The sequence below is a fragment of the Calypte anna genome, chromosome 10 (assembly GCF_003957555.1).
Source record: "Calypte anna isolate BGI_N300 chromosome 10, bCalAnn1_v1.p, whole genome shotgun sequence".
NCBI classification, from domain to species: Eukaryota; Metazoa; Chordata; class Aves; order Apodiformes; family Trochilidae; genus Calypte; species Calypte anna.
Genome location: NC_044256.1, coordinates 3,701,497 through 3,722,939, shown reverse-complemented (window position 1 = coordinate 3,722,939; position 21,443 = coordinate 3,701,497). Strand labels below are relative to the sequence as shown.

The 21,443-nt window shown below is 42.8% G+C and overlaps 1 protein-coding gene across 2 annotated transcripts in view; it reads right to left on the bottom strand.

Annotated features, from left to right (window-relative positions):
• Positions 1-21,443, bottom strand: part of CSNK1G1 (casein kinase 1 gamma 1) — a 111,289-nt gene that overhangs the window by 39,360 nt on the left and 50,486 nt on the right. For both annotated transcript variants that reach the window (XM_030457107.1, XM_030457106.1), the window contains exons 3-5: positions 20,109-20,523; positions 12,948-12,988; positions 8,963-9,032 (exon numbers count right to left, since the gene is read on the bottom strand). In XM_030457107.1, coding sequence (XP_030312967.1) covers positions 8,963-9,032; positions 12,948-12,988; positions 20,109-20,286 — 289 coding nt within the window. In that variant the 5' untranslated portion in view covers positions 20,287-20,523. The remainder of the gene's footprint in view (positions 1-8,962; positions 9,033-12,947; positions 12,989-20,108; positions 20,524-21,443) is intronic.

Here is a 21,443-nt window from a genome sequence, read left to right as displayed (position 1 = left end):
TATTTCTTGGCAGATGAAAAATGCTAAGAAAGCAGCAATAATAAAAGACTTCTGATGAATCACTTCTCTGCTGTCCAGAGGAACATTTTGGTTTGATCACACCGAGTCCCAGGAGGCCCCTGCCCATCATCAGCTCATCTCCATTGCTGACTGTCAGTTCTTCCCTTCTTCCTTCCCATTCACATGCCAAAAATCTATAGCATGAGTTAAGTGATACTTTAAGTTTACAGCATGGCAGCCAGCTGCAAACCAGAGTGAAACTGCCATGATGATAATGCAGAGGGGATCTGACTGCTGGAATTACAGCTCAGCTGCAAACCATATCTCTGTGCAGTGACCAGGAGTCATTCCAGCCTGGATGAGAGAGCAATATGAGGCAAAACTGGCACGTACAGGTGGTATTTGTCATGAGTCCAACACCATCTGGGTCTTGGATGACCAGTCAGACAGGTCCAGCTTAGGCTGATAAAGTAGCCAGTGGTATCAGACTCACAGTCCCCATTTTGGATGCAGAGGAAAGAGTTGGCAGCTTAACCTGGCCAGCATGTCAGGCCATGGTGAGACAATCCAGGTGGCACTCCTGCCAGAACATGCCATCCCCCAGGGGTGCTGAGTCCTGCCTGCAAAGCTGTGGTGCAGCTCAGCCCTACAAACACCCATCCTGGTCCTATAGGGAGGGCAGCTTGATGGAGGGAACTCTTTGTGCTGCCATCAAAGCTGCTTTAGTATCAGTGCAGGACCCAATGGATGGACTGATTAAAAGGCCACAAGATTTACTCCTGCAATAGTATCAAACTAATAAGTGATGGATGCTGAGAGTCAAACACATGTAAGCTCACCACAAGTCAAGAGACTGTCATTCACCATCCCTGTAATTATTCTAATTTTTTTGAGGGGATCAGGAATTTAATCAGATGAGTAGGAATGTGTTACCCACATGGTCCTTCCAGCCTGATGGCAAACCTCCCACTCCCTCTTACCACAGGAGAACTGCCAGCAAAAGAGAAGTTCAGAAGAGCTAAATCAGATACTATTTCCAGATACTATTTTTTGTTTCATCTTCAGATAGCTGAGCACGAGCAGGTAGGAGCAGTGTTCTGAAGAAAAAAAAAACGTCTGCTTTCAGACCAAAAACTGATTACAAAACTGCAAGTCTCCACCCAGGGCAGAGCAGGCTGGAAAGTTGTTCTAACATAGCTGGATCCAGGGGCAGAGTCTACGGCTTATCTGTTGGGAGACAGAAGGAGGTTTTTGAATAGCAGGCAGGGCCCAGCTCAGAAATCCAAACTGCAAAGCCATTTAAAGGCCAGTCTGGGAGGCAGGCAGCCCTACACAGCAGAACTTTGCATCAAACCTCCTTGGCACAGCTCAAATCCTTCTCTTTAAGGTGAGGAGCAAAGACGTGTAGAGAATGCTTCTGGGGATTAGGAAGCAGAAGCATGTGAAAGGGATCCCACTAAATCAGGCACCCACCTTCCAAAAGGGAGTCAGCTTTGGTGGAATCGAGGCAGTGCTCTAAACCAAATACATCACCCCTCCAGAAAATTACTTTGATAGCTCTAGACCTCAAATAGTTTCTAATTGCAGTGTCCTGAAGCTTGAAAAATTTTCACAGGAAGGCTAGGAAAGGGAGACAAGGATAACTAGTTCCTACATCCTTATTAATTATTGGTGCCCTAATTGCCAAACTGGGTTTTTGATTCAATGTAAATATTAATTCCAAAGTTTATCTTCAAACAATGAGTATTTTAATCTCCTCAGAGTCCCTAGCACAATCCGGGCTGCTGGCAAGCACAAGATGTTGCAGCTCAGGGTTTGCAAGAAAGCACCAGAAGCAGCACAGATACCTTGAGGATCAAGCAGCCCATCCCTCTCCTCAAAAGCTCATCTGGATCCTGGGCACATCACACAACCCACTCTTGGAAGATGTTGCTGTCAACTGGAAGAACAAGGCATGGAGGGATGACTTGGATGACATAAATCTGACTGATACAGATTTATGACCACTGTTGAGGGTTTAAGGAAAAGATGTAGGAAAGGCATTTGTTCAGCATCCTGCCGTTCCCTCCACACACTGCCCAATGTTGCTGAGTTTTGATTTGTGATGACCACAATGAATACCAGAAAACTGAGACGCACGAGAACTTTCCAAAATATAAAAAGGAAACTGTCCTAATCTCACATTCAGATACTAATGGCCCTGCTTTAAAAGCATAACTTCCAACTGGCAAAGCCTAAATTTAGCCCTAGGAAGTAAAAATTTCTGATGTTAACTGAGATGCTGAAAGGCACACATTCAGGAAGCCCTTCCTAACAAGGGAACAACCACATTAAAAAAAATCCAAGTATTTTCAGAGAGTAAAATATTATTCTTCAGAGATCACGGTGAGCCCTGACTTTATAATGAAGCTGATCACTATTCTTTAAGGGTGCAGCTCAGTAGGTGTTTACAAAGGCCGTTTTCAGAGGAAGGAGAACAAGTCTCCTTGCTGAGGAATGTCATGTCTATTGCCAACAGCGTGTTTCTTTGCAAGATCTGAGACTGAAGGAAGAAGAGCTTTTCCTCACTGTTAGGAAATGAACCCAACAGCTTAAAGCACGCATTGGGATTTATCACAAGGATCTGAAGTAGAGAAATTATCAAATACAAGTCAGGTCCCAAAGGTGCAAGTTGTCTTCCATGCAAGTGGATGCCAGTTTTGTATCACCTTGCACAGATTAGTTACTAATGAAATATTTATAATAACACTGAACACACATTCTAAAATATTTCCAAATATTTCAAAGAAGGAGGCTGCAGCACTTCTTACTTTCCATACAATGAACCAGGACATGAATGTGCTTCAGGCAAGGGCTAAGTGTCACTCCACGCCAGCAGAAACCCACTCTGGGGCACAGAGGGACTATCTCCACCCACCACCTCGTGCCTCAAACCAGCACCTTGCTGTGGTGTGATCTTCTGCTAGCTCCACTTCTGGCCATGGAAACATTTCCATCAAGGTTACAAATACAAGTGCGATTTCTGAAGATTAAAGCAACCACAGCAACAGCTAATGCATATGCTCACGCTCCTTAATTACACAGGGGTGTAGACGTGTTGCATTAAACCCTCACTTACGTGGCCTCGAGTTACTCCAGCTCCCTTGGGGAACAGCATTGCACACAGGGAGCTCCCCATGAAATAGCTAGTATTGGCAGCATGTTCCACCCTCATGACTTGTTTACATCTATACATACAACATCTCACACCGAAATGACCCCTACCTAATTGCTACATGACTGAGAGCATTGTGAAACCAGCATGGAAAGAATTTCTTTATAAAGGACACCGGTACATACAAAGCGTGCAGCAGGTCATGAGTAAAGCAAGAGCAACACAGAAGGAGAAAACCATGCTCAATGTAGGCAATCCCCAAACCTAACAATATACAGTATGGAGTAGGAGACAGTTCAGCCACATTGAAAAAAATACATATGCAAATACTGCCTAGACTATGTAGAAGGCTTGATTATTTATACCGCCCTCATTTTCCTTGGTCCTCCTTCCTGACAAGTAAACAGACTGCTCTGCTCCAGTGAGTTGTGCAACAGAAAGAGGCCCACAAGTAAACACACAGACTCCACACTTCATTAGAGGTGAACTTGTTTACAGAGCAGGAATTAAAACAAAACCACAGATTCCATCGATATTCTGTATGTACCAGCATCTCCCTCCCTGCCGCAGAACATTGTGCTCATATGCTGTGACTCATGGAGTGTGTGGGCTGAGGAGAGCAGAGACCTCGGTTTCCTGGGATTCTCCAACACATTGGACTTCCCCCCTGCTCTCCACCTCCACACCACAGAGGCTCATGATGTTTGACATCCAGTTGGGAATGTCACCTCCCTGTCTTGGGGACAGACAATGGCCACACAGCTACAGCATGGAAGTCTGGTGCCAGGATGCTTTGGATCCCAAGGTGGGACTGGGAGGGAGCAGGGGAAGGTGTGACTCATCTGAAGCTGGTATAAAAATAAGCTACTACTGAATCAAAAATGCCTGACTTCTTCACACACTGCACACAGGCAAACACTGTCACTATGCAGGAACCTGATCAGAAGCTCAATGCAGCCGAAAGAAACCTGAAAATGAGCTGTACTCCATTTTACCTTCCCAAGGCAGAGCTTCCAGCATGACACACGGTGTTAACAGCCGCAGAGGAGAGATGCCAGAGAGGCTTTGAAACGTAGTAACAAAAACTATTTCATTCCTCTGCATCTACTGGACACCGCTGGAAAGTCAATACCTCCCAGGACCATAGTAAATTATTTATTTGCATGGAAGCATGTTTGAAAAGCAGTTTCCTGGTGGAGTGGAGGTGTTTTTCAGCCATAGTCACATCCTGAGAGAGGAAGTAAGCTCAGAGAAATGCAGTAACGGTCACACGGCAGTGGGTTCCCTGTCCTCAAGAAAAGGCTTAGAGTTTAGGGACAAACACGTTTTGCAAGTACATATCAAAACAGCAGACATGATTGCCTCAACTTCTGAGCAAAGCAAGGCCTCTTTTTTTCCCCCTTCCAAGTAGCACAGCTGGAGAAAAAATAGCTTGGACAAAGCTCATCCTCAAGTCTCAGCATTTAGCTTCCATCTCCATCAGGAGGCTCTGCAGACACAGATACATGAAGTCCATTGGATATGACAGCAGCTGGATGAGGAGAGGCAACAGCTCTATTGCTCTATCCAGCAGTCAAGGGACATGGAGAAGCTCCAGGGCAGCCCAGCACCCCAGCATGCATGCATCCTTGTGACACTTCTCTTCCATGTAACACAACAGCTTTCTAGAAGTGGTCGTGAACAGCATCTTCAGCTTCTGTTTGGCAAGGGGATGTTAAAACTCCTAGCAGCTGAGCCATGGCTCTGAGTAAGGACATGGGGGTTCCTACAGCAACAAACACAGCAGTGTCTTAAGCTTAAAAGGCTTTGCAAATATAAAACACATTTTAACTGTTTTCTGTGAGAGCTGAGAGCAATGGGAGTTGCCTTTCACACAACCCCATCCCCATTGGAGCAATCATCCAAGAGGAGAGGACAGTATCTTCATGTGCAGCTCCAACCAGCTGCTTGGAAATACCAGCACCTGAAGAAAGCTGTGGCAGATGCAGCCCAAGATCCAGCAATGAGACAGACAGATATAAAAGCATGGCTATGCCCTCCTCTGTGTCCAGATCACCCCACCCAGAGTGCTGTGTGCAGCTCTTGTTTCCCTGCCTACATTAAGGTGAAACAGTTTTATGATGTTTGGGCTATAAAATATTTAATTCCCCAGTGAGCTACAACAAGCCAGCAGATGGTCACTATTCAGCAGGCCCTTGCCTTTTCTTTTGGGAAGGATGGAAAAGTTCAAGGAAGAATGATGAAAACCCATTTCTATAAGTAAACACCCCTCCATTTAGAGATGTGTATGTGTGAAGTGTGTCTTAAGGTGTACAAGACATAAAAAACCCAGTCCTCTCCTTGGTTAATCCAAGCTGACAGGTGGTGGTCAGCTGAACCACCTGGCAGACAAATGAAACTGGTGCTGATGGGAGATGAACAACAAAACCTCAGGGCCTTGTCAGAAAGTCTTGGAATACTGATAATGACGGAGCATAGGGCACAGGAAGCCACAGTGCTGCTGGCAAGAGGCCAATGTCATACCACTGCATTGCTTCCTCTGTTCACATGGAGACATTTCACATGGAAACTCATCCTGAGAATTAACTTCTGACAGAGCCCTGAATTATTGGGCTATTTGCTACTCAGTAGGACTACACAAAGGAAAACAGAAAACTAAATTTCAAAAAAAAGACTAATTTCAGTAGTTTTAGGTGATGGCAACAAGTAAAGAAGGTAACAGATACTGATATACATCCTTCTGGCATTAACTGCTGAATTGTTCTGCAATTCTGGGGCACAAGCTCCCAGAAAGTACTCTGTGCAAATATACTGCAGGACTAGACTCAAAAAATCAGCATTACAGAGCTACTCACAAATTTCTCTCCAAAAGTAGCACCTGACCTACTGCTACAATCAAGCCCTTCGTACCTCCTTAAGAACTCTGGCAGGGCTCCTGAGGGGGGGGTTGAGGCACAAAACCTTACTTTACACTCCTGAGTTTGGAGTTTGCTTCTTGATCTGGTGTGTTGCAAGGAAGCCACAACCAAGCTTTCTGCAGTCTTTAACATCCAAGATTATTCTCTTTTAAGGTTGAATGACACAAAACACTTCCCTCCAGGCTAGCTGAAACTTCATGCGTACACATTCAGTCACATCCTAGAGGCAATTTTTCTTGACCTGCAGAGACCTATCCTACAAGAAGGTTCCTATTTGATTGATGGCAAGGTAGGTTTGTCAATTCTAACTTTAATTTTCCTACGATTAGCATCCAATATAAAAGTGTTTATTCTGAACATCTAGGAAAAAGGAAACCCCCCTTAAAATTCTTCTCATTAGGAAAAGAAACCATTTTTCTCCAAACACTGTAGGTGATGACAATTTTCCCTTCTCACAGAGATGCTGCTTGCTGAGACCATCTGGTTGTACACGCAGTTGCACGCAGCAGTTGCACTAACAAAATGAGCACGCTGCTACTGTGGGGTTTCAGCAGTGCCTTTACCAGCCTGACTTTTTAGGCTAACAGTGGGAAGTTCACAGTCAGGCATGTGATTTGGCAAGATTAATTGGCTGAGTTATTGAACAGTACGTCACATGTGACACTACTCTTGCTCTCCTCCGAGTCATACACACCATGGGTTTGGACACTTCCAGTTTTCATTCAGTGGGGTCTGTTTGAGCAGTTGAAGCTTTTGAACAAGGACCATTAAGGGGAGCCTGGCATTAATGATATTACTGACAACAAACCCATCTATTTCCCCAAAGTCAGCACATATTTAGCACCAAGCTGTCTTTATAGACAGTCTTCCCCTAATTCTTAGTTTGGCATGCAGACACCCAGTTAAGGCTTCCTGGTCCTGGCAGTCTGACTCCATCAAAATTTATTTTGTTCAGGTTCCAAGTTTCATGGAGAGACCAGAGTCATGGCTCCCATCCTCCCTGCAAGGTCCTGGCCTATTTCCAGTTGTTTTAGCAGAACTGGAGCACAAGAGCTTCTAATGGCATTCAACAGATTATCTGAGCTGGGTTTGCAATGCCCGTGGGACCACAAAGAGATAGAAACAAAAGGCATGTTGTTGATGAAGCATCTCAACATTCTCCTGACAAATGATGGCAAAAAAAGGCTTGAGATGACAGCTAGCCCACCTTAGAATCAAGGGAAGAGAGATCTTGGGGGCAAGACCTCCATGTCTGATGGCAGTGTACTCAGAAATACTTCCACTAGTGTGCACCGCATCAGATGGGGCAGAAATGCCCCGTGTGGGTAAAAAAATGTTGTAGGTTGAGAAGTTCAGACTCATTAGGACAGGAGGAAAGCCCATTAACAATGTTTAATCTAACCCAAATAAAGCCAAGCCCCCAACATTTGACGAATTTTAAAATTCTTCAATATGTTTAAAGAGTAGTAGAAAGCTGACAGGTGTAGAAAGTGAAGAGTGGATTTCACTCACGTGTCATGAGAGACATTTGCTGGGTTATCAAAGAGATGGCCAGCATCAATTGACCTCAAGTAGGAAGTGAGCAGTGGAATTAAGTGTCTGCCCTAATCTGTGAACCTCTATTTGATTTATTTGCTACACAGGCTTCAGCAGAAATGCCCCAAGTCTCAAAAAACAGGTAACTGGAATTAAGTGACAAAATCAACCCATCAGGAGCATTGTGCACAATGCTACATGCAATCACCTGAACACAAAACACACAGACAAGAGCACCTTACTTCAGCTGACAAGAAATACTAACAATATTGTAGTGTTTCCAGTAGTGACACCTTACTTGGTTCCCACATCCCAGATTCAGGATCCTACAAGGAGCAAAAAAACCATAAAACATAGGGTTCAAGAGCACCCACTTTCCTGAGGATGTGCTCACAAAATTAAGGAAACTCATGAGAAAAATTACTTGAAGGAAGCAGAAAAGAAAAATGCAGCCTGCTCTGCAGGCTCAGAGCAGACATATCTTCCACTCTGTTCAACTTAGTGCTTAGACAACAGGAGAGGAAGTTGAAGGTAGGTTCACACAGGGAAGACTGGAAAAACAAAACCAGAAGAAAGTGTAAAAAAATTACACTAATGTAAACAATTTCCTATAAGCCAGAGTTAACATACACCCAAGTAACAGAAGAAGCAGAGAAGGTCCTTGATTCACAGAGACTTCCTTGAGTAGTGGGCTATGGAAATCTTTGGCACAGGAAATAGCACATACTAAAAGACTACATAGGGTTAAAAAGGAACCATAAATTCAGCAATGGAAAACCCAAACACTATCAGAAACAAGCTCAAGCCCTGTATTAGGGAAATCAGAGAGCCTGCCAGAAAAAAAAAAAAAAAAAAAAAAAAAAAGCTTCTGGCTTATCCTGTGATATGCTTCTCATATTTGCTGTCAAACAGTGGTTACTGAGATCATGGCCTTTTGGACACTCTTATGATTTAGTAAATATCAGTGAAAAAATATTTCTGTTTTTTTATTATGAAAGCTCTATGCTACTTTCACAATTTCCTAAATTTTAAGACTTATGTCACCTTTTGGAACCTGTCATTCTATACACAAAGAATTTTCTTTCACCAAAGTTTCCGGTGTTTTAGAAAGACACTTCCATGGATATTTCCCATATCAGTCAATCCTCACTAACTCAAGTTTCTAGGTCTGCATAATTACCCAGTATCATTATGGTGTAATTTTGATCAAATCTCTCCCAGAAGTTGTGTGAGCCTAAAAGAATTTGCTCTGATCAGTAAGTTCAAGTAAGAGCTACTCACCAAATAGGATGGCAATGTTTGATTTAATAAAGAAATTGCAAACTTACTATAAGCTTAAGGTGGGTTTACTTACCTGCACTTCCAAGTTGTTTATAAAACCTGTATTCTAAATGAAGCTGTGGTGCACGTGATTTTATTGGTTCCTAAAATGGCAAGAAAAAAAAAGTTAGTTAAAAGCAGTTTGACTAAAAAAAAGTTTTATTGGTATGTGAAGGTTTGTGAATGCTCGTGACTGCGTGTAATGCTTGGAGTTTCAAGATAAACCATCCTAGACTGAAAGTCTAACAACAGAGTTCACCCTTAGACAGAATTTAAATACGTAGAGAACTAAGAGCAGTAAAACTTGAAATATGGACTCCGAAGGAGAAATAACCTCATCTAAATACAAAGCTCATTCATGGCAGGGAAATTCAAGAATCATTCAGCAAAGCTCCTGGTCCTTGAAGAATGACCCTGGACATTGGCAGGAGTAAAGTCCAAGCTGCAAAAGACCAAGTCCCTGGTCCATTTTGTGGACTGTGGTTTCCTACAGTATTTTTGTAGGTCACAAGCCTTTATTTTTGAAAACTGCTGAAGCACATAACTGTGTTTTAAGTCAGATCACAGTTGTACAGACCCACAGTCTTGCTTGCAGCAAGCGCTACAGTGCAGCCAGCTATCTAGCAAAAAGGCAGGAAGAAGTTTTCCCTCTTCAGTTGCAGGTGTCAGTCAAACAAAATCAAAGCACTTAAGAATATTCTATTTTTATACACAGAACATGAAAAAAAAAAAAAAAAAAGGCTAAGTCTGCTATGTATCCACAGCACATTTCTCAACTGTTACTCATCTGCACAAAACTAAGTGGCTATGATCCATAAAAGCATTAACATGCAAGATTATAAAGCTTCTAAAAATAAAAGTTAAAATTGAGAGGATTAAGAGACTTGAGTAATTACATTTTCAATAAAACTGTGACTTGGGATAGGCAGTAATGTGGATACACCAACTGCTCCGGCATCCTTGAAATGGTATAATACTGGCCTCAATTTTTTGGGCCAGTTTCTTCCATTTCACAATGAAATGAACCCATAATCAATACATTCACCTCCAAGGGAGCCTCTTGAGACCAAAACAAAAATAAGTTCTTCTGTGTTTCACATCAGCCTCTATGAGTGAGAGCAAAACAGGCTGAACACAGACAAGAGTAAGCCAGCACCTTCAGTATGGTGAACTGTCCCAGAGAAGGACAAGAGAGCTTAACTGATCCACTTGCCCTGTTTCACCTCTGGTCTGTACAGTAAGACAAATGTCCACATTTGGTGTGAACTCCATGTTAAAGAGGGTTTTTTTAAGTCAGAAGTACAATTCTTGTACACAATTCCAGGCAATTTGACTTCCAGCCAAGCTGCTCATCATCAGCTCAAACCATCCCCTCCATCTGCTAGCAAAGGGGAAAAAAAATGTGCCTAGTTGCTTCTCAACTTCCTGATGTTTAAGACCTTCAGAAGCCAATTATAACCAACTACTAAGAAAACAATGGTGAAAAATATTCTGGAGGAAAATGAAAGCAAATATAAAGCAATGCAAAAACACATTTTGTTGTACAAGTTGCATTTAAATGAAAATAATCATTGATGGTGGCTTGAGGAGGAGTCTACTAACACTTGCACAGCACAAGGATTTAGGGTAACAGGAACTCAGCCTGTTCTGCAAATAGTTTATTTATGCAAATAAATATCTAAATAAACTATTTGGATAAAGGTAGAATGGTTAATATATCAGGATGTGAGGATGTGAGGCTACCTATGACAAAATCAGGGAAAGAAAACCTCAGCCATCCCAGCATCAGGAGCTGCTCAAGCCTGAGCTCTGGACCCCTGCCAGAGTTGCAGCAGCTTCTGAGAAGATCATACCAGAACAGATGGTTGTCCTGCAGGCCAAGGGTTTAAAGATGCTGGCAGATGTTGTGTTTGTAGGTAAAATAACTGGACTGCTAATCCACAGCTTGAACCGGCAGGCATCAGGATTGCTATGAGAGAGTACAGCTTGGTAGCTGCACATGGATGACCAATGGATGTTCAACGGGCAGGGAAAGATTCCTACTATGTGCAACCCAGTGGTCAAAACCCTCAGAAAATGAAACCAGTAAATACAGCTAAGAAGACTTTGGGGGCTTTGAGCAACCTGGTCTAATGGAAGGTGTCCCTCCCACTGCAGGAAGGGTTGGAGCTAGATGATCTTTGAAGTCCCTTCCGACCCAAACCAGTCTGTGATTCTATGAAGACAAACTTCTCAAATGCCCTTAACAAATAACGTTCAGTTGCAGAGTAGGACAAGGAGATGTGTGGTGATACCAAGGAGAGAAGACAGTATTTTCCAAGATGCAGCACAATCCTTTTTCCCAAAGAGAAACCATGACACATTAGCACTGAATTTCCCAGCACTTTTTGATCAGCTCTTTGGTATCCATCGTTCAAATCACTAAGTTTCCAGCTTCAGCTCCATGACACAAATAGCTGTTGCAGAAGACAATTTCACACTGCTAGAAGAACTTGGAGCAGAGTTTTGACTTGGTCCAGTGAAACAGATAAAAGAAAATGTGGCCTCCATGTGCAGCTACTAGACCACTAGTCCACAAAGTATTTGAATGGTACGGAAAATGACAATTAAGTGCACAGAAATGTGTTTTAACACAGAAATGTGTTAGGTATACAGAAATGTATTTGCTCAAATGAGGACGAGTCATTCTCAGCCCTGGGGAATATGGTCTGAAATTGGGAGACACAGCAGGTTTGCAAATGCCTGGATGGCCACTGAATAGCAATTCCATTCCTTCAAATGTGAAGGGCCAGAGATTTTTAAGTATGAATCACAACAGGGAAAATCAAACAGGAGTGTGTTGTAGAGTTTTAACACTTGAGATATTTTTCGGGGGAAAAAGGAACACAAAAGAAAGAAATAATGCTACTGGAAAAAATATGCAAGATCAAGGGAGTGATAAAGATAATCCCATCCTGCTCTGTCATCTGGCTACTGAAAGGGTTCAGGTTACTGGGAGGCATCACTGCAGAACTGTTTTGAGAGAAACAAGCATACCTTGGACTAATCCACCTGTGTTTTATCTGTATTATTAATTCCTTACCCCTTCCAAGACTATAACTTTGTGGGATTATCTTTAAAAGCCAATGGTAAGTATTGTTGATTCAATAAACCACCTTGTCTGGGTACACAGCACATTTTCCACGATCAGATGTGTCCAAAACAGAGCTACTCAACCTGTGCCAGTCTTCCTTCCCAAGATGGATCCCTATCAAGAACATCCTAAGCTCCACTGCAGGTGTTAATTTCTTTTAGGGAATATCTTCTGACATTTGGCAACAGACTTGAAAACAAGATGCAAAGCCCTAATTATTTTTCATCTACTATGCATCATACAAGGAGAATGTTTGAGCTATGAAACTTTTGGCACTTGAATGTGATCAGAATCAACACCTCAAGTCCACCCTGATCTTTTGTAATCTGAATGACTCCCATCATTCTGCCAGACAACATCAGGTGGGCAAAGAGGCATGTTTGCTGACCATATTGAATGAGCATTACAGCTTTAACTTCAGATTCTAGGGTTTGGACCTGTGATTAAAGAGCATTTGGATGAGACAAGAGCACACCAGCTGAAGATATCACATCTGAAAGCCCCAAGACACTAATGAAAGCCCTAGGTTTACAGACAGGAAAAATTGAGGCAGAAACACAAACTAGTGGGCCATGATTTTAGATCTGAGAGAGCTACAATTTAGAGATGGTGTCCTGAACAGAAAGGCTCAGTCCAGGGAATGGTAGCAGTCAGTGCTTTTCACTGGGACCTGGAAGGCTTGGGAAGAGGAACAAGGCTTTCACTGGGCTACAGACCACATAAGTCTGTCCTCCTTTTTAGTGTTCTCAAGAATTTATCTCAACTGAAAACAGTTATTCTCATTGAGGGTGAGAGCAGCATTAAGGGCAAAGTGTGCAAGTTGGTTTTGTCTGAATTTTTAAAATGAAGTACAAGTCATTCAAGAACACCTGAAACTTCCACTTACCAGTTTGATCGCTACGTATTCATTGGTGTAGAGATTTTTACCTGCAAATGAAAAAGAAAAAAAAACAACTTTTAGCTCCATGTTCAATACATGTAGCCAGAGACACAGGCAGAAGAGAATACTGATGGCATAGAGATGTCTTCTCAACTCCTCACTGAAGTTCATGCCTTTAACAAAGTATAAGCCACAAAATAATTAGCTGCTGCAGTTCACCAGGGCAGGCAAACAATATCTTCCATTCAGCACAAGGTAATCATGTTTTATGGTAGCACTTATGTTCCACGCAAGTACTGGAGGAGGCATCCCAGACACATTAGGTTTTATTATCCATATCATGCCAAAAATGTCTGGAGAACAAAAACGGGAGAGTCAAAGCATCATTCCTTTCAGAAATGTCTTAGATCTGCTGGACACTGAACAATTCTTATCTGTGATCTATAGGGACTTTCACTGACTTAATCGTGCTGCACATCAAAGTCACTTGTGCAAGGAGATATATGAAAATAACCTTTGTACCAACACATAGCTTTTATTTCTTCCCCTATGAGCAGGCAAGCAGGGTTGACAAAATGCCTTCTCTACACTAGGGGCACAAAGGTGACCTTCATAACCCAGCAAGGCCAGTACTTCTCAGCTTCAATATGGTACCAATCATCTTCAAAAACCCATTTTCAGGACCCCAAACATGAAGAAGAGTCTAGTCTAATCCTAGCTATGGCAGGCACGAAGGGCAAGAGGCTAGGAAGAGGCTAACCAGGCATGCAGGAGGCTGCTGCTGGGGTATTACAACTCCATTACTCCAATTCAAAGTTGGTACCGACCTGTGCTACAGCTGGAGGCAAATTTTCCTCCAGGAACCTGTCTGGTGTTTGAACCAGGCCCTTAGCTTCCTTCACGATCTGTGGCAGAGATGTACAACTCTGTGTGGCAAGGAGTATCCCTCTGTGTGTCCTGAAGCTGCCAGTTATCATATCCTTCAGTGTTCTCCAGTTCCTTTGCTGGTGATCTGAGCAATCACTTCTCCTTCACCCTCTCACTCCTCATGCTCATAACTGACAGCCAGCTCTCCTGGAAGAGGTTTCACTGGGGAAGTATGCTCAAGCAGTGCTCATACCTGATCTGTCCCATTGTCCTCACATCTCTGCTACCTTTCAGACCTCCTCTAGCTCCATCATATAATTTGAGAAGGGCAGCCCCCGCTGCACAAAGCCCTCTGTGACAAACAGTCATCTTTAAAGCCTGATATATTTAGCTGGGGAAATACCCCTTTTATAACAGCTTCATATTTTCTGCTTTTAACTTCTTTGATACCATCCCTTACTGTAATTCTGGCTTCTGAATTTCAAATGGGGCACATAAGCAGATGGCTTTAACATCCATCAGGAAGCCAAAAAAAAAAAAATTATGGAAAGCTTCAACCTCTTATGATAACTGGCAATGCTGTTTAACACAGGGCAGTAATTTAAATAATGTGAGGTTAAATATGCTTAGAGGAAGTGTTTTATGCCAGCAAATGTGTAAGCTGAGCTCCAGTGTTAACCCTTGCAACACAGGGTTGTTTGAATCTATTTCTTTAGGTCTTTTAATATGACCCATTATGCCCAGGCTGGAAAAGAAGGGTGCAAAGTAGATTTTGCAGTCACATCAGGAAGAAGCAGATATTGGAAAGTGGATTCTGGAAGAGCTGGAAGGGCAAATCAGCAGAAAAGCACGTGGCACGATTAACCACTTCATCCTCTGAGGCAGACAAGGGCTCCAGCCTGGTGCTATTCAGCAACTGGCAGGGAGAGCCCATGCAAAGACACTAAGGGAAGGAAGCCTAAATACACATAAATTCCCTGCTCCGTGTTAGCTACCAGCAAGGAGGTCAAATCTGCAGCTCCAGCCACGACCACCCACTGACACTGCCCACTCCCCTCAGCAGGGACTGATCTCCTGCTCAAACTGAAGCTCAGTTTGAAGACACTGAGCCACACCAAGGGAAGCTCTAGCCCAAACACTTGAAAAAAATCAATGCTTTAAACAAAAAAAAACCCAAGGAAAGAGAGATGGGAGTTATATCCCCTACAGATCCCAGGACCTCCTTGGAGATGCACCATTTCAAGGCAGTTTTGGTGCTCATTGTGCAGGGGTTTAATTTCATCCAGGGAGTGAGGAGCCCCAGACCTTGTAACAACATTTGTGCTCTCCCACCAGTGTTGGACAATAATACTGGGGAAACACAGCTCTTCCAAGCATGTTTCAAGGCAGAGGACATTGCTAGCACTCTCCATGTATGTGGTGCATGGCCTATTATGGTCTGGTTCACAGGGCTGGGGACTAGACAGAAGACAATTCTGGTAATGAAATCCTCACTTAAAAAGCTGGGATTGGCAAAACACTAGTCAGATTTCAGGCCTGCAGCCAAAGGGAAATGAACCAATTAATCCTACAGTTCATCCCCTTCAGACCAAGCACATGCATGGGGAGACTGCACACACCGGGGTGGCAAATGGGTCCAGCTTCTGAACTCCAAATCCTTCCTAAAATTGCAGCACAAGATGCTTGCTTTGCCAGCTGTGATGGCAAAGCAATCCTAAAAATCCCTCTGTTGACTTGTTCTAGACTAAGACCTGCCCCTCGGTATTACTATCACACTCTCCAAGGTGTAATGATTTCTTCTTCCTCCTCCTACAAGGCAGCAGTGGTATTAAAAAGATGAGTAAAGGCAGCACTGCTCACAGCACAAAGGAAATCTGCACAGTAAAAGAAGCCACAAATAGAAGCTGCATCTTATCTCAGTAAGACAAAAGATCTGTAATATAGCTGAGATGATATAACTGCACTAACAAAAGCTTTTCAAGTTCAGGCAAAGCTTTTGATGGAGAAGCAATTAAGTTCATGCCTCAGTTTTAGGTAGTTCCACTGACAGTTATGAACTACATATTCTAAAGGGTGCATTAACTCACCAGCATTCACATGGGAAATCTATCAGAGTAGATTTCTGAAGCCCTGGCAGCACAAGGGACCAAACACTCAGAGAGACTGCAGACAGACTGAGCCCAAACTCATCCATCCCTCATGTGCACCATTCCCATAGGTCAAAGTTAAGAGCCACAAGTACAAAAGTCTCGTGACCAACATAAAAAACGCTTTGACCCTTCCTTCTAGCTTGTCACTACATGGACAATACATTTTGACGATAGATCAGAGCTGGGTAACAGAGCAAACATCCAACCAGTCACCTTAAATCCCAGAGCTCACCCCGGACAGTAGAGCAGAGAGCAGATCCCACAGGGAGCTGAAACATGAGTTGTCATCCATTGTGTGGTGGCAGATCTGTTGTCCCTTCTGCAGCACGTCTCCACATAACCCTTCCTAGTGTGGATTCCACACAGGATCTGCTCTCTCCCACACCCTCCACATCTAGCATTACTCTAGCCCTATACTGATGATTATGATGATGATTTGTTATTTGGGAAGTAGAGACAAAAACAGCCCCAATATCAGACGCTAAGGTAATTTTTGTGTTTTTCTTTGTTTTAAAGCAGAACTCCTGGCTTCAAACTGCAGCCTGAGAGTCAGCTGGGTGGTTCTTGCTTTTGAGGGGCACCTTCCAAGCTTTGGTTGACCTACTCTGACTTGGCAACATACAGGTAACCAGCTTTTCTTCCAGAGACCTGCTTCCTGAATCATGCTGATGCCTGACTTCTGGACACCACACAGTTTCTCTGGGTAGCACATGAAAGCACAGACTTCTCCATAAATCTCTTTGGTGCAGTAGCCTACCAAGGGAGCATACAAGCAATAAACAGGATGTAGCTTGCCTAACATATTTTTTCCCTTCCAAAGAAAGGGAAAAGCTGCATTAATAATCTTTTTAAAAGATAGTTGAACACTGTTTTGAAAATACCAGATAATATTTGCATAACAGAAAAAGGATTTGGGCTCCAACCTACAGCTCAGCATTAAAACAAGCCCTTGGTCTGTCCTGAACTTAATGGTTATTTGAGAAAACCCTCCAACCTCCAGAAACAGGAGTAGTTTTATTTCTTGCTTTACTAAATACCGGTGCTAAACACTGGGAAAAACAAAGGCAACTGAAGAGGCTTATTTATCCCTAACATGAATCATGGTTTGGGATTTCAGGTAAATACAAGAAATAGCCACTGGGTAAGTCCATGCACCAATACAAAATGGCAGTTTTAGGCTCAGCTGGTGACATTTTCTGCAGTAAATTTTACAGTCGTGGCCTTAGATTTTAGTGGGTTAAATCATGTTTCTCCTGAGCAGTGAGCACCTACTGACAGCACACAATTTTACAGGCCAGTGAGTTTGTTCTCAGGCTGGTTCACATAGTGACAGCTCCCATCAGCTTGGGGCAGAGATGCAGGACATTGTAATGGCAGAAGTCACACTGTAAAACTTCACGTGTGCTCCAGCTCCCAAATCCACAGAGGAATTAACTTGGCAGATAAAGGAAAGCTGTACAACAGGGCTTGGTGTTGCACCAAAGGCAACAAAATCCCATAAAATCACAGAGTCCGGCCCAGGGGTGACAAGCAAGACTTCCAGCTCTTTGCTGGCACTCGAAACCCCTGGGTAGGAGGTTGAGCTGCTTTGGAAACCAAAGCTCTCACAGACCAACAAATCTGTGGCTTGTCTGAAGAAAGAGCATCCAGTCAACCCCATCTGATCTTACACCTCTGGGCCAGATGCTGAGTTTTGGATTCATCTTCCCATTTCAGCTTGCCTGAGGGCTGGACCCCAACTGCACTACTCCTGTGTGCTTCAAAATACAGTAAATATCCCCAGGGCTATCTGTGTTTGCAGCAAGAAAAATGAACCTGAAGCTGTGAGCTTTATATTTGCAGAAAAAGAACTTCCATACATGCGTGCCGTCCCCTCCCTGAACAATCAGTCCTCTCTGTCTGGCACTGGAGCATGAAACAAGAGCAGCTTAGAGTGAAAAAACAGCACCTGAAAAAAGAGTAATTCTGCACTGAACTGGAAAAATGTATTTCCCCCTTGCTTATCAGTGCAGGACTTGGTTCTTCCTCTGTTACTAAAAGCGTTCACTGGTGCTTCACTTCTCTGAAATCATGTTAAACACCAAAAAAAGCCAAAAGGAAGAGAGCACTCCATTCATCTCTGCAGGAAAAAAATGGTTATCAGAGACCTGTTTGCTCCTATTTTGCTCCTACATTTTGTTCCTTTTTGTTCCTTATTTGCTCCCCCAGCACAATTCTGTGATAATTAGCATCACATCTGTGCAATAGAAATACCTGATATTTGAGCAAACCGGAGCTCTTAAAGCAACAGTGACTTGCAAAAAGCAACCATAGCAGAGCTGTAAGGACCTTACACCTAATTGCTGTTATCACACTTAAGGACCCACTGCCCAAATACAGCACACTACTAAGCTAACCAGTCTGAGAAAAACATTTACCAGTGTACAAATGAAACCCAAAACCCTTGAAGAGCCTCTCAACAGGTGATACTTTCTCCATAGTTAAAACCGAGTATTTCTGTAAACCAGATTTTTCAGAAGTGAAATCTCTAGTGTAGCATCAGTGCTTTGAAACAATACATTAGTTAGAAACCAAACACCACTGCAATTTTGAGAAGCATGAGAAAGAGCAACCATGTAAAAAGGACCAGCATTTGGGCACCAGCTGAATGAATGCAAAAAGCAGTTATTTGGAGGGATCCACTGCATCTGCAGAACCTTGAAGTGGAGTTCTGATCACAGAGCAATTCAACATCTCCATAGGGATGCTGCTATTGTGACATTTACTGTTAGGGGGAGGAATGGACTTGAAAATACTTATGTGACTGTAAGGATCCAAACTCCTCTTCAGCTGCTGATTATGCTCATGTTTATGAAGGTGGGACTTCTAGCCCCTGCCCTTGATTCTCTCTATCTTTGGAGCATTATCTCTGTTCCTGCAAATAAATAAAACTTCTCTGATGTAAAGCTGAAACTCAAACTACCCATTTACTGAGACAAGATCGTAAGCAAGCTGGTTAATCTCCATGCTGTGGAGAAGTGGCATATCATACAGAGGTAATAACCAAACTTTGGAATGAAAGCTTATATAGATTAATCTAAGATTACACAGATTCTGAGCAGGCACCTACAAAGATACTATCAGTGGTTATGCGTTACAGCCCTTTGGTTACCTGAAGCAACTTTTTGATCCATTTATGTACCATCCCTTGGCCTGGTGACACAGGTGATTTTATTTTAAACCTAATCAAGTTTTGGAAGAAGGATATTTCCATCAGCCAAACAGTCTTCTGCACCCTCAAGTTCCCTCCACAACAACCCAACACAGTCAGCAGAAGAGGAGAAATTAAATCAGTTTAAGTGAGGATCAAGACCATCACGAGTTGCTGCTTCTGATCTACAGCAGCTAACCCAAAACCAAATATTGAGAGCTCAGGGACACGTAATTAAAAATACCGGCTGCTTCCCCCATCTCATTTAAAAACAACCATTTGCTTAGGATGACTTAGAGTCACTGCCACACAGTGTGTTGGGCTCTTAAGTCATCCTAAACAAACACTGAATTAGCGTAGCCATCTGTTTGGGTGACCAGCTGCAAGACATGTGGTTAAAAAGACCAATGGACCGTGAAAAATCCCAGGCTGCCAGGCTGGTTTAGCAGCCAGATGGGCAGTCAGCACACCCTGCTCCTCACAAGTGAGTCAAAGACACAGGACAAATCAGAGCAATGGGGCTGAAACCAGGGCAGCCAGGTTAAGGAGGGAGTTGGAATGGAGAAGATGGGGACAAGTGCTGGGGGATGGGGAAAGAGTCTCACCCATTACTTTAATAAGGTGCCCCAGCTTATAAGTAAGAAACTGAGAGAGAAATTTAGCAATTCAGGCAGTTAAGATTTTTTTTTTTAACTTAGGCAAGACATTCAATGCTGAGAACAGACTTCATTGCTGGAATTGTTCAAAATTTGCATTTCTGGCCTCTCCAAGGTATTCACTTTGACTTTATGCAAATACAAATAAATGCCAACAGTTACATCTTCTGAGTCAGAAGGCACCTTGAGATTTGAGGAAACAAGACAAGTATTTCTCTAGCCAGGGTAAGTCTTGGTGTATTCATAATCCAGTGGTGAAATGCTAATCTGGATAATGCAGGCCACTAAAAACGTTACTTCTTACCGAGTCTGAGTTCTCCAAAGTTCCCACACCCAATCTTCTTGCCCACTCTGAAATTGGGTCCCACCATAAGAACACCAGAAGATGCTGATGAGCTTGGTCGAGAACCATGCCCACTCCTTCCCGGCATTCCTTTCGTCGTCCGCTGCCTTTCATCCTTTTCCCTATTAGGATGGTCCATGATCTTAGTGAAATATCTCTGCCAGCAAGCTGGCAGAAAGGAACTGGAGTATGCACTCTTCTCCTTAGAACAGAAATATATATCCAAGAGTATCTGAGTCAGGGTCCAAGAGAGTCATGGAAAAGCATGGAGTTCTTTTGGCACCATATCCAGTTCCTAATGCATCTTGATAATGTACCAAGGGGTCGATTATCTTCTTGAGAACTCAATAAAGGCTGGCTGCTTTTGGTTTCTTACCTGGGGAAAACAGATATATGAAATAAAAATCATTATTTTGAAATAACGAGCAAGACACATACAACAGGCCTGATGTTCAGAACTTTCCCAGCCTGAAGTAAATTAACATCTATATGGGAATTTTTCCATTTTCTTAACACTTTTCTGATAAAAAGTCTTGATAACAAAGAGATGCAGGTGTTGCCCATCCACTGTTTGCTAGTGGAACTATCAGGACTCAAATTGCATGTACTAACAAAAGTCATTTAAACTACACCAGCACATCAGGAGGAAACTGCAAGGAGAGCATCTTTAATGCATCTGTGAGGGGTAAAGTTTCTTTTCCTTTCACTAGAGACATACACAAAAGTCAAACAACAGTGAAAAGTGGCAAATGAATGGAAGAAAATACTGAAGTACTTAAAAAGTAAAATTCTCCTTTATTTTACATCTTTTAAAGTAGACTTCAGACATATTTTTGCTAGTTGTAGCTGTTGTCTTCATGAGATGACCAAAAGTAGCAACCAAAACAAGCTTTATTATTTAAGAAAAGTGAAAATTTTCCTAAAGGCTGATCCAAAGCCCAATGCACATTACTAATATAACCATCTTCTATGATTTAGCTACCAAAAAGAGGTCTTGGAAAAAAAGAAGTTCTAATGGAAGTGGATGAGGGACTCCAGGGCTAAGACCTTCTCCAGCAGCCTGCATTCATGACTGGACAACAAGAAGTCTGATAGTTCTCCCAGAGACACTGAAAGACACATATCCTGACTTGTCACCAGCATAACCCCACAGGCAGGCAGCTCTGGACTACTCCAGACAGTGCAATGCATCTCACAAGCATCAGTCTGCTAACTCAGCCAAAAGAGGAGAAGACATGGATGCTTCCCAACCCACACAGGCCAAATAGTTCCTCAATGCCTATGGACCAGCCTAAA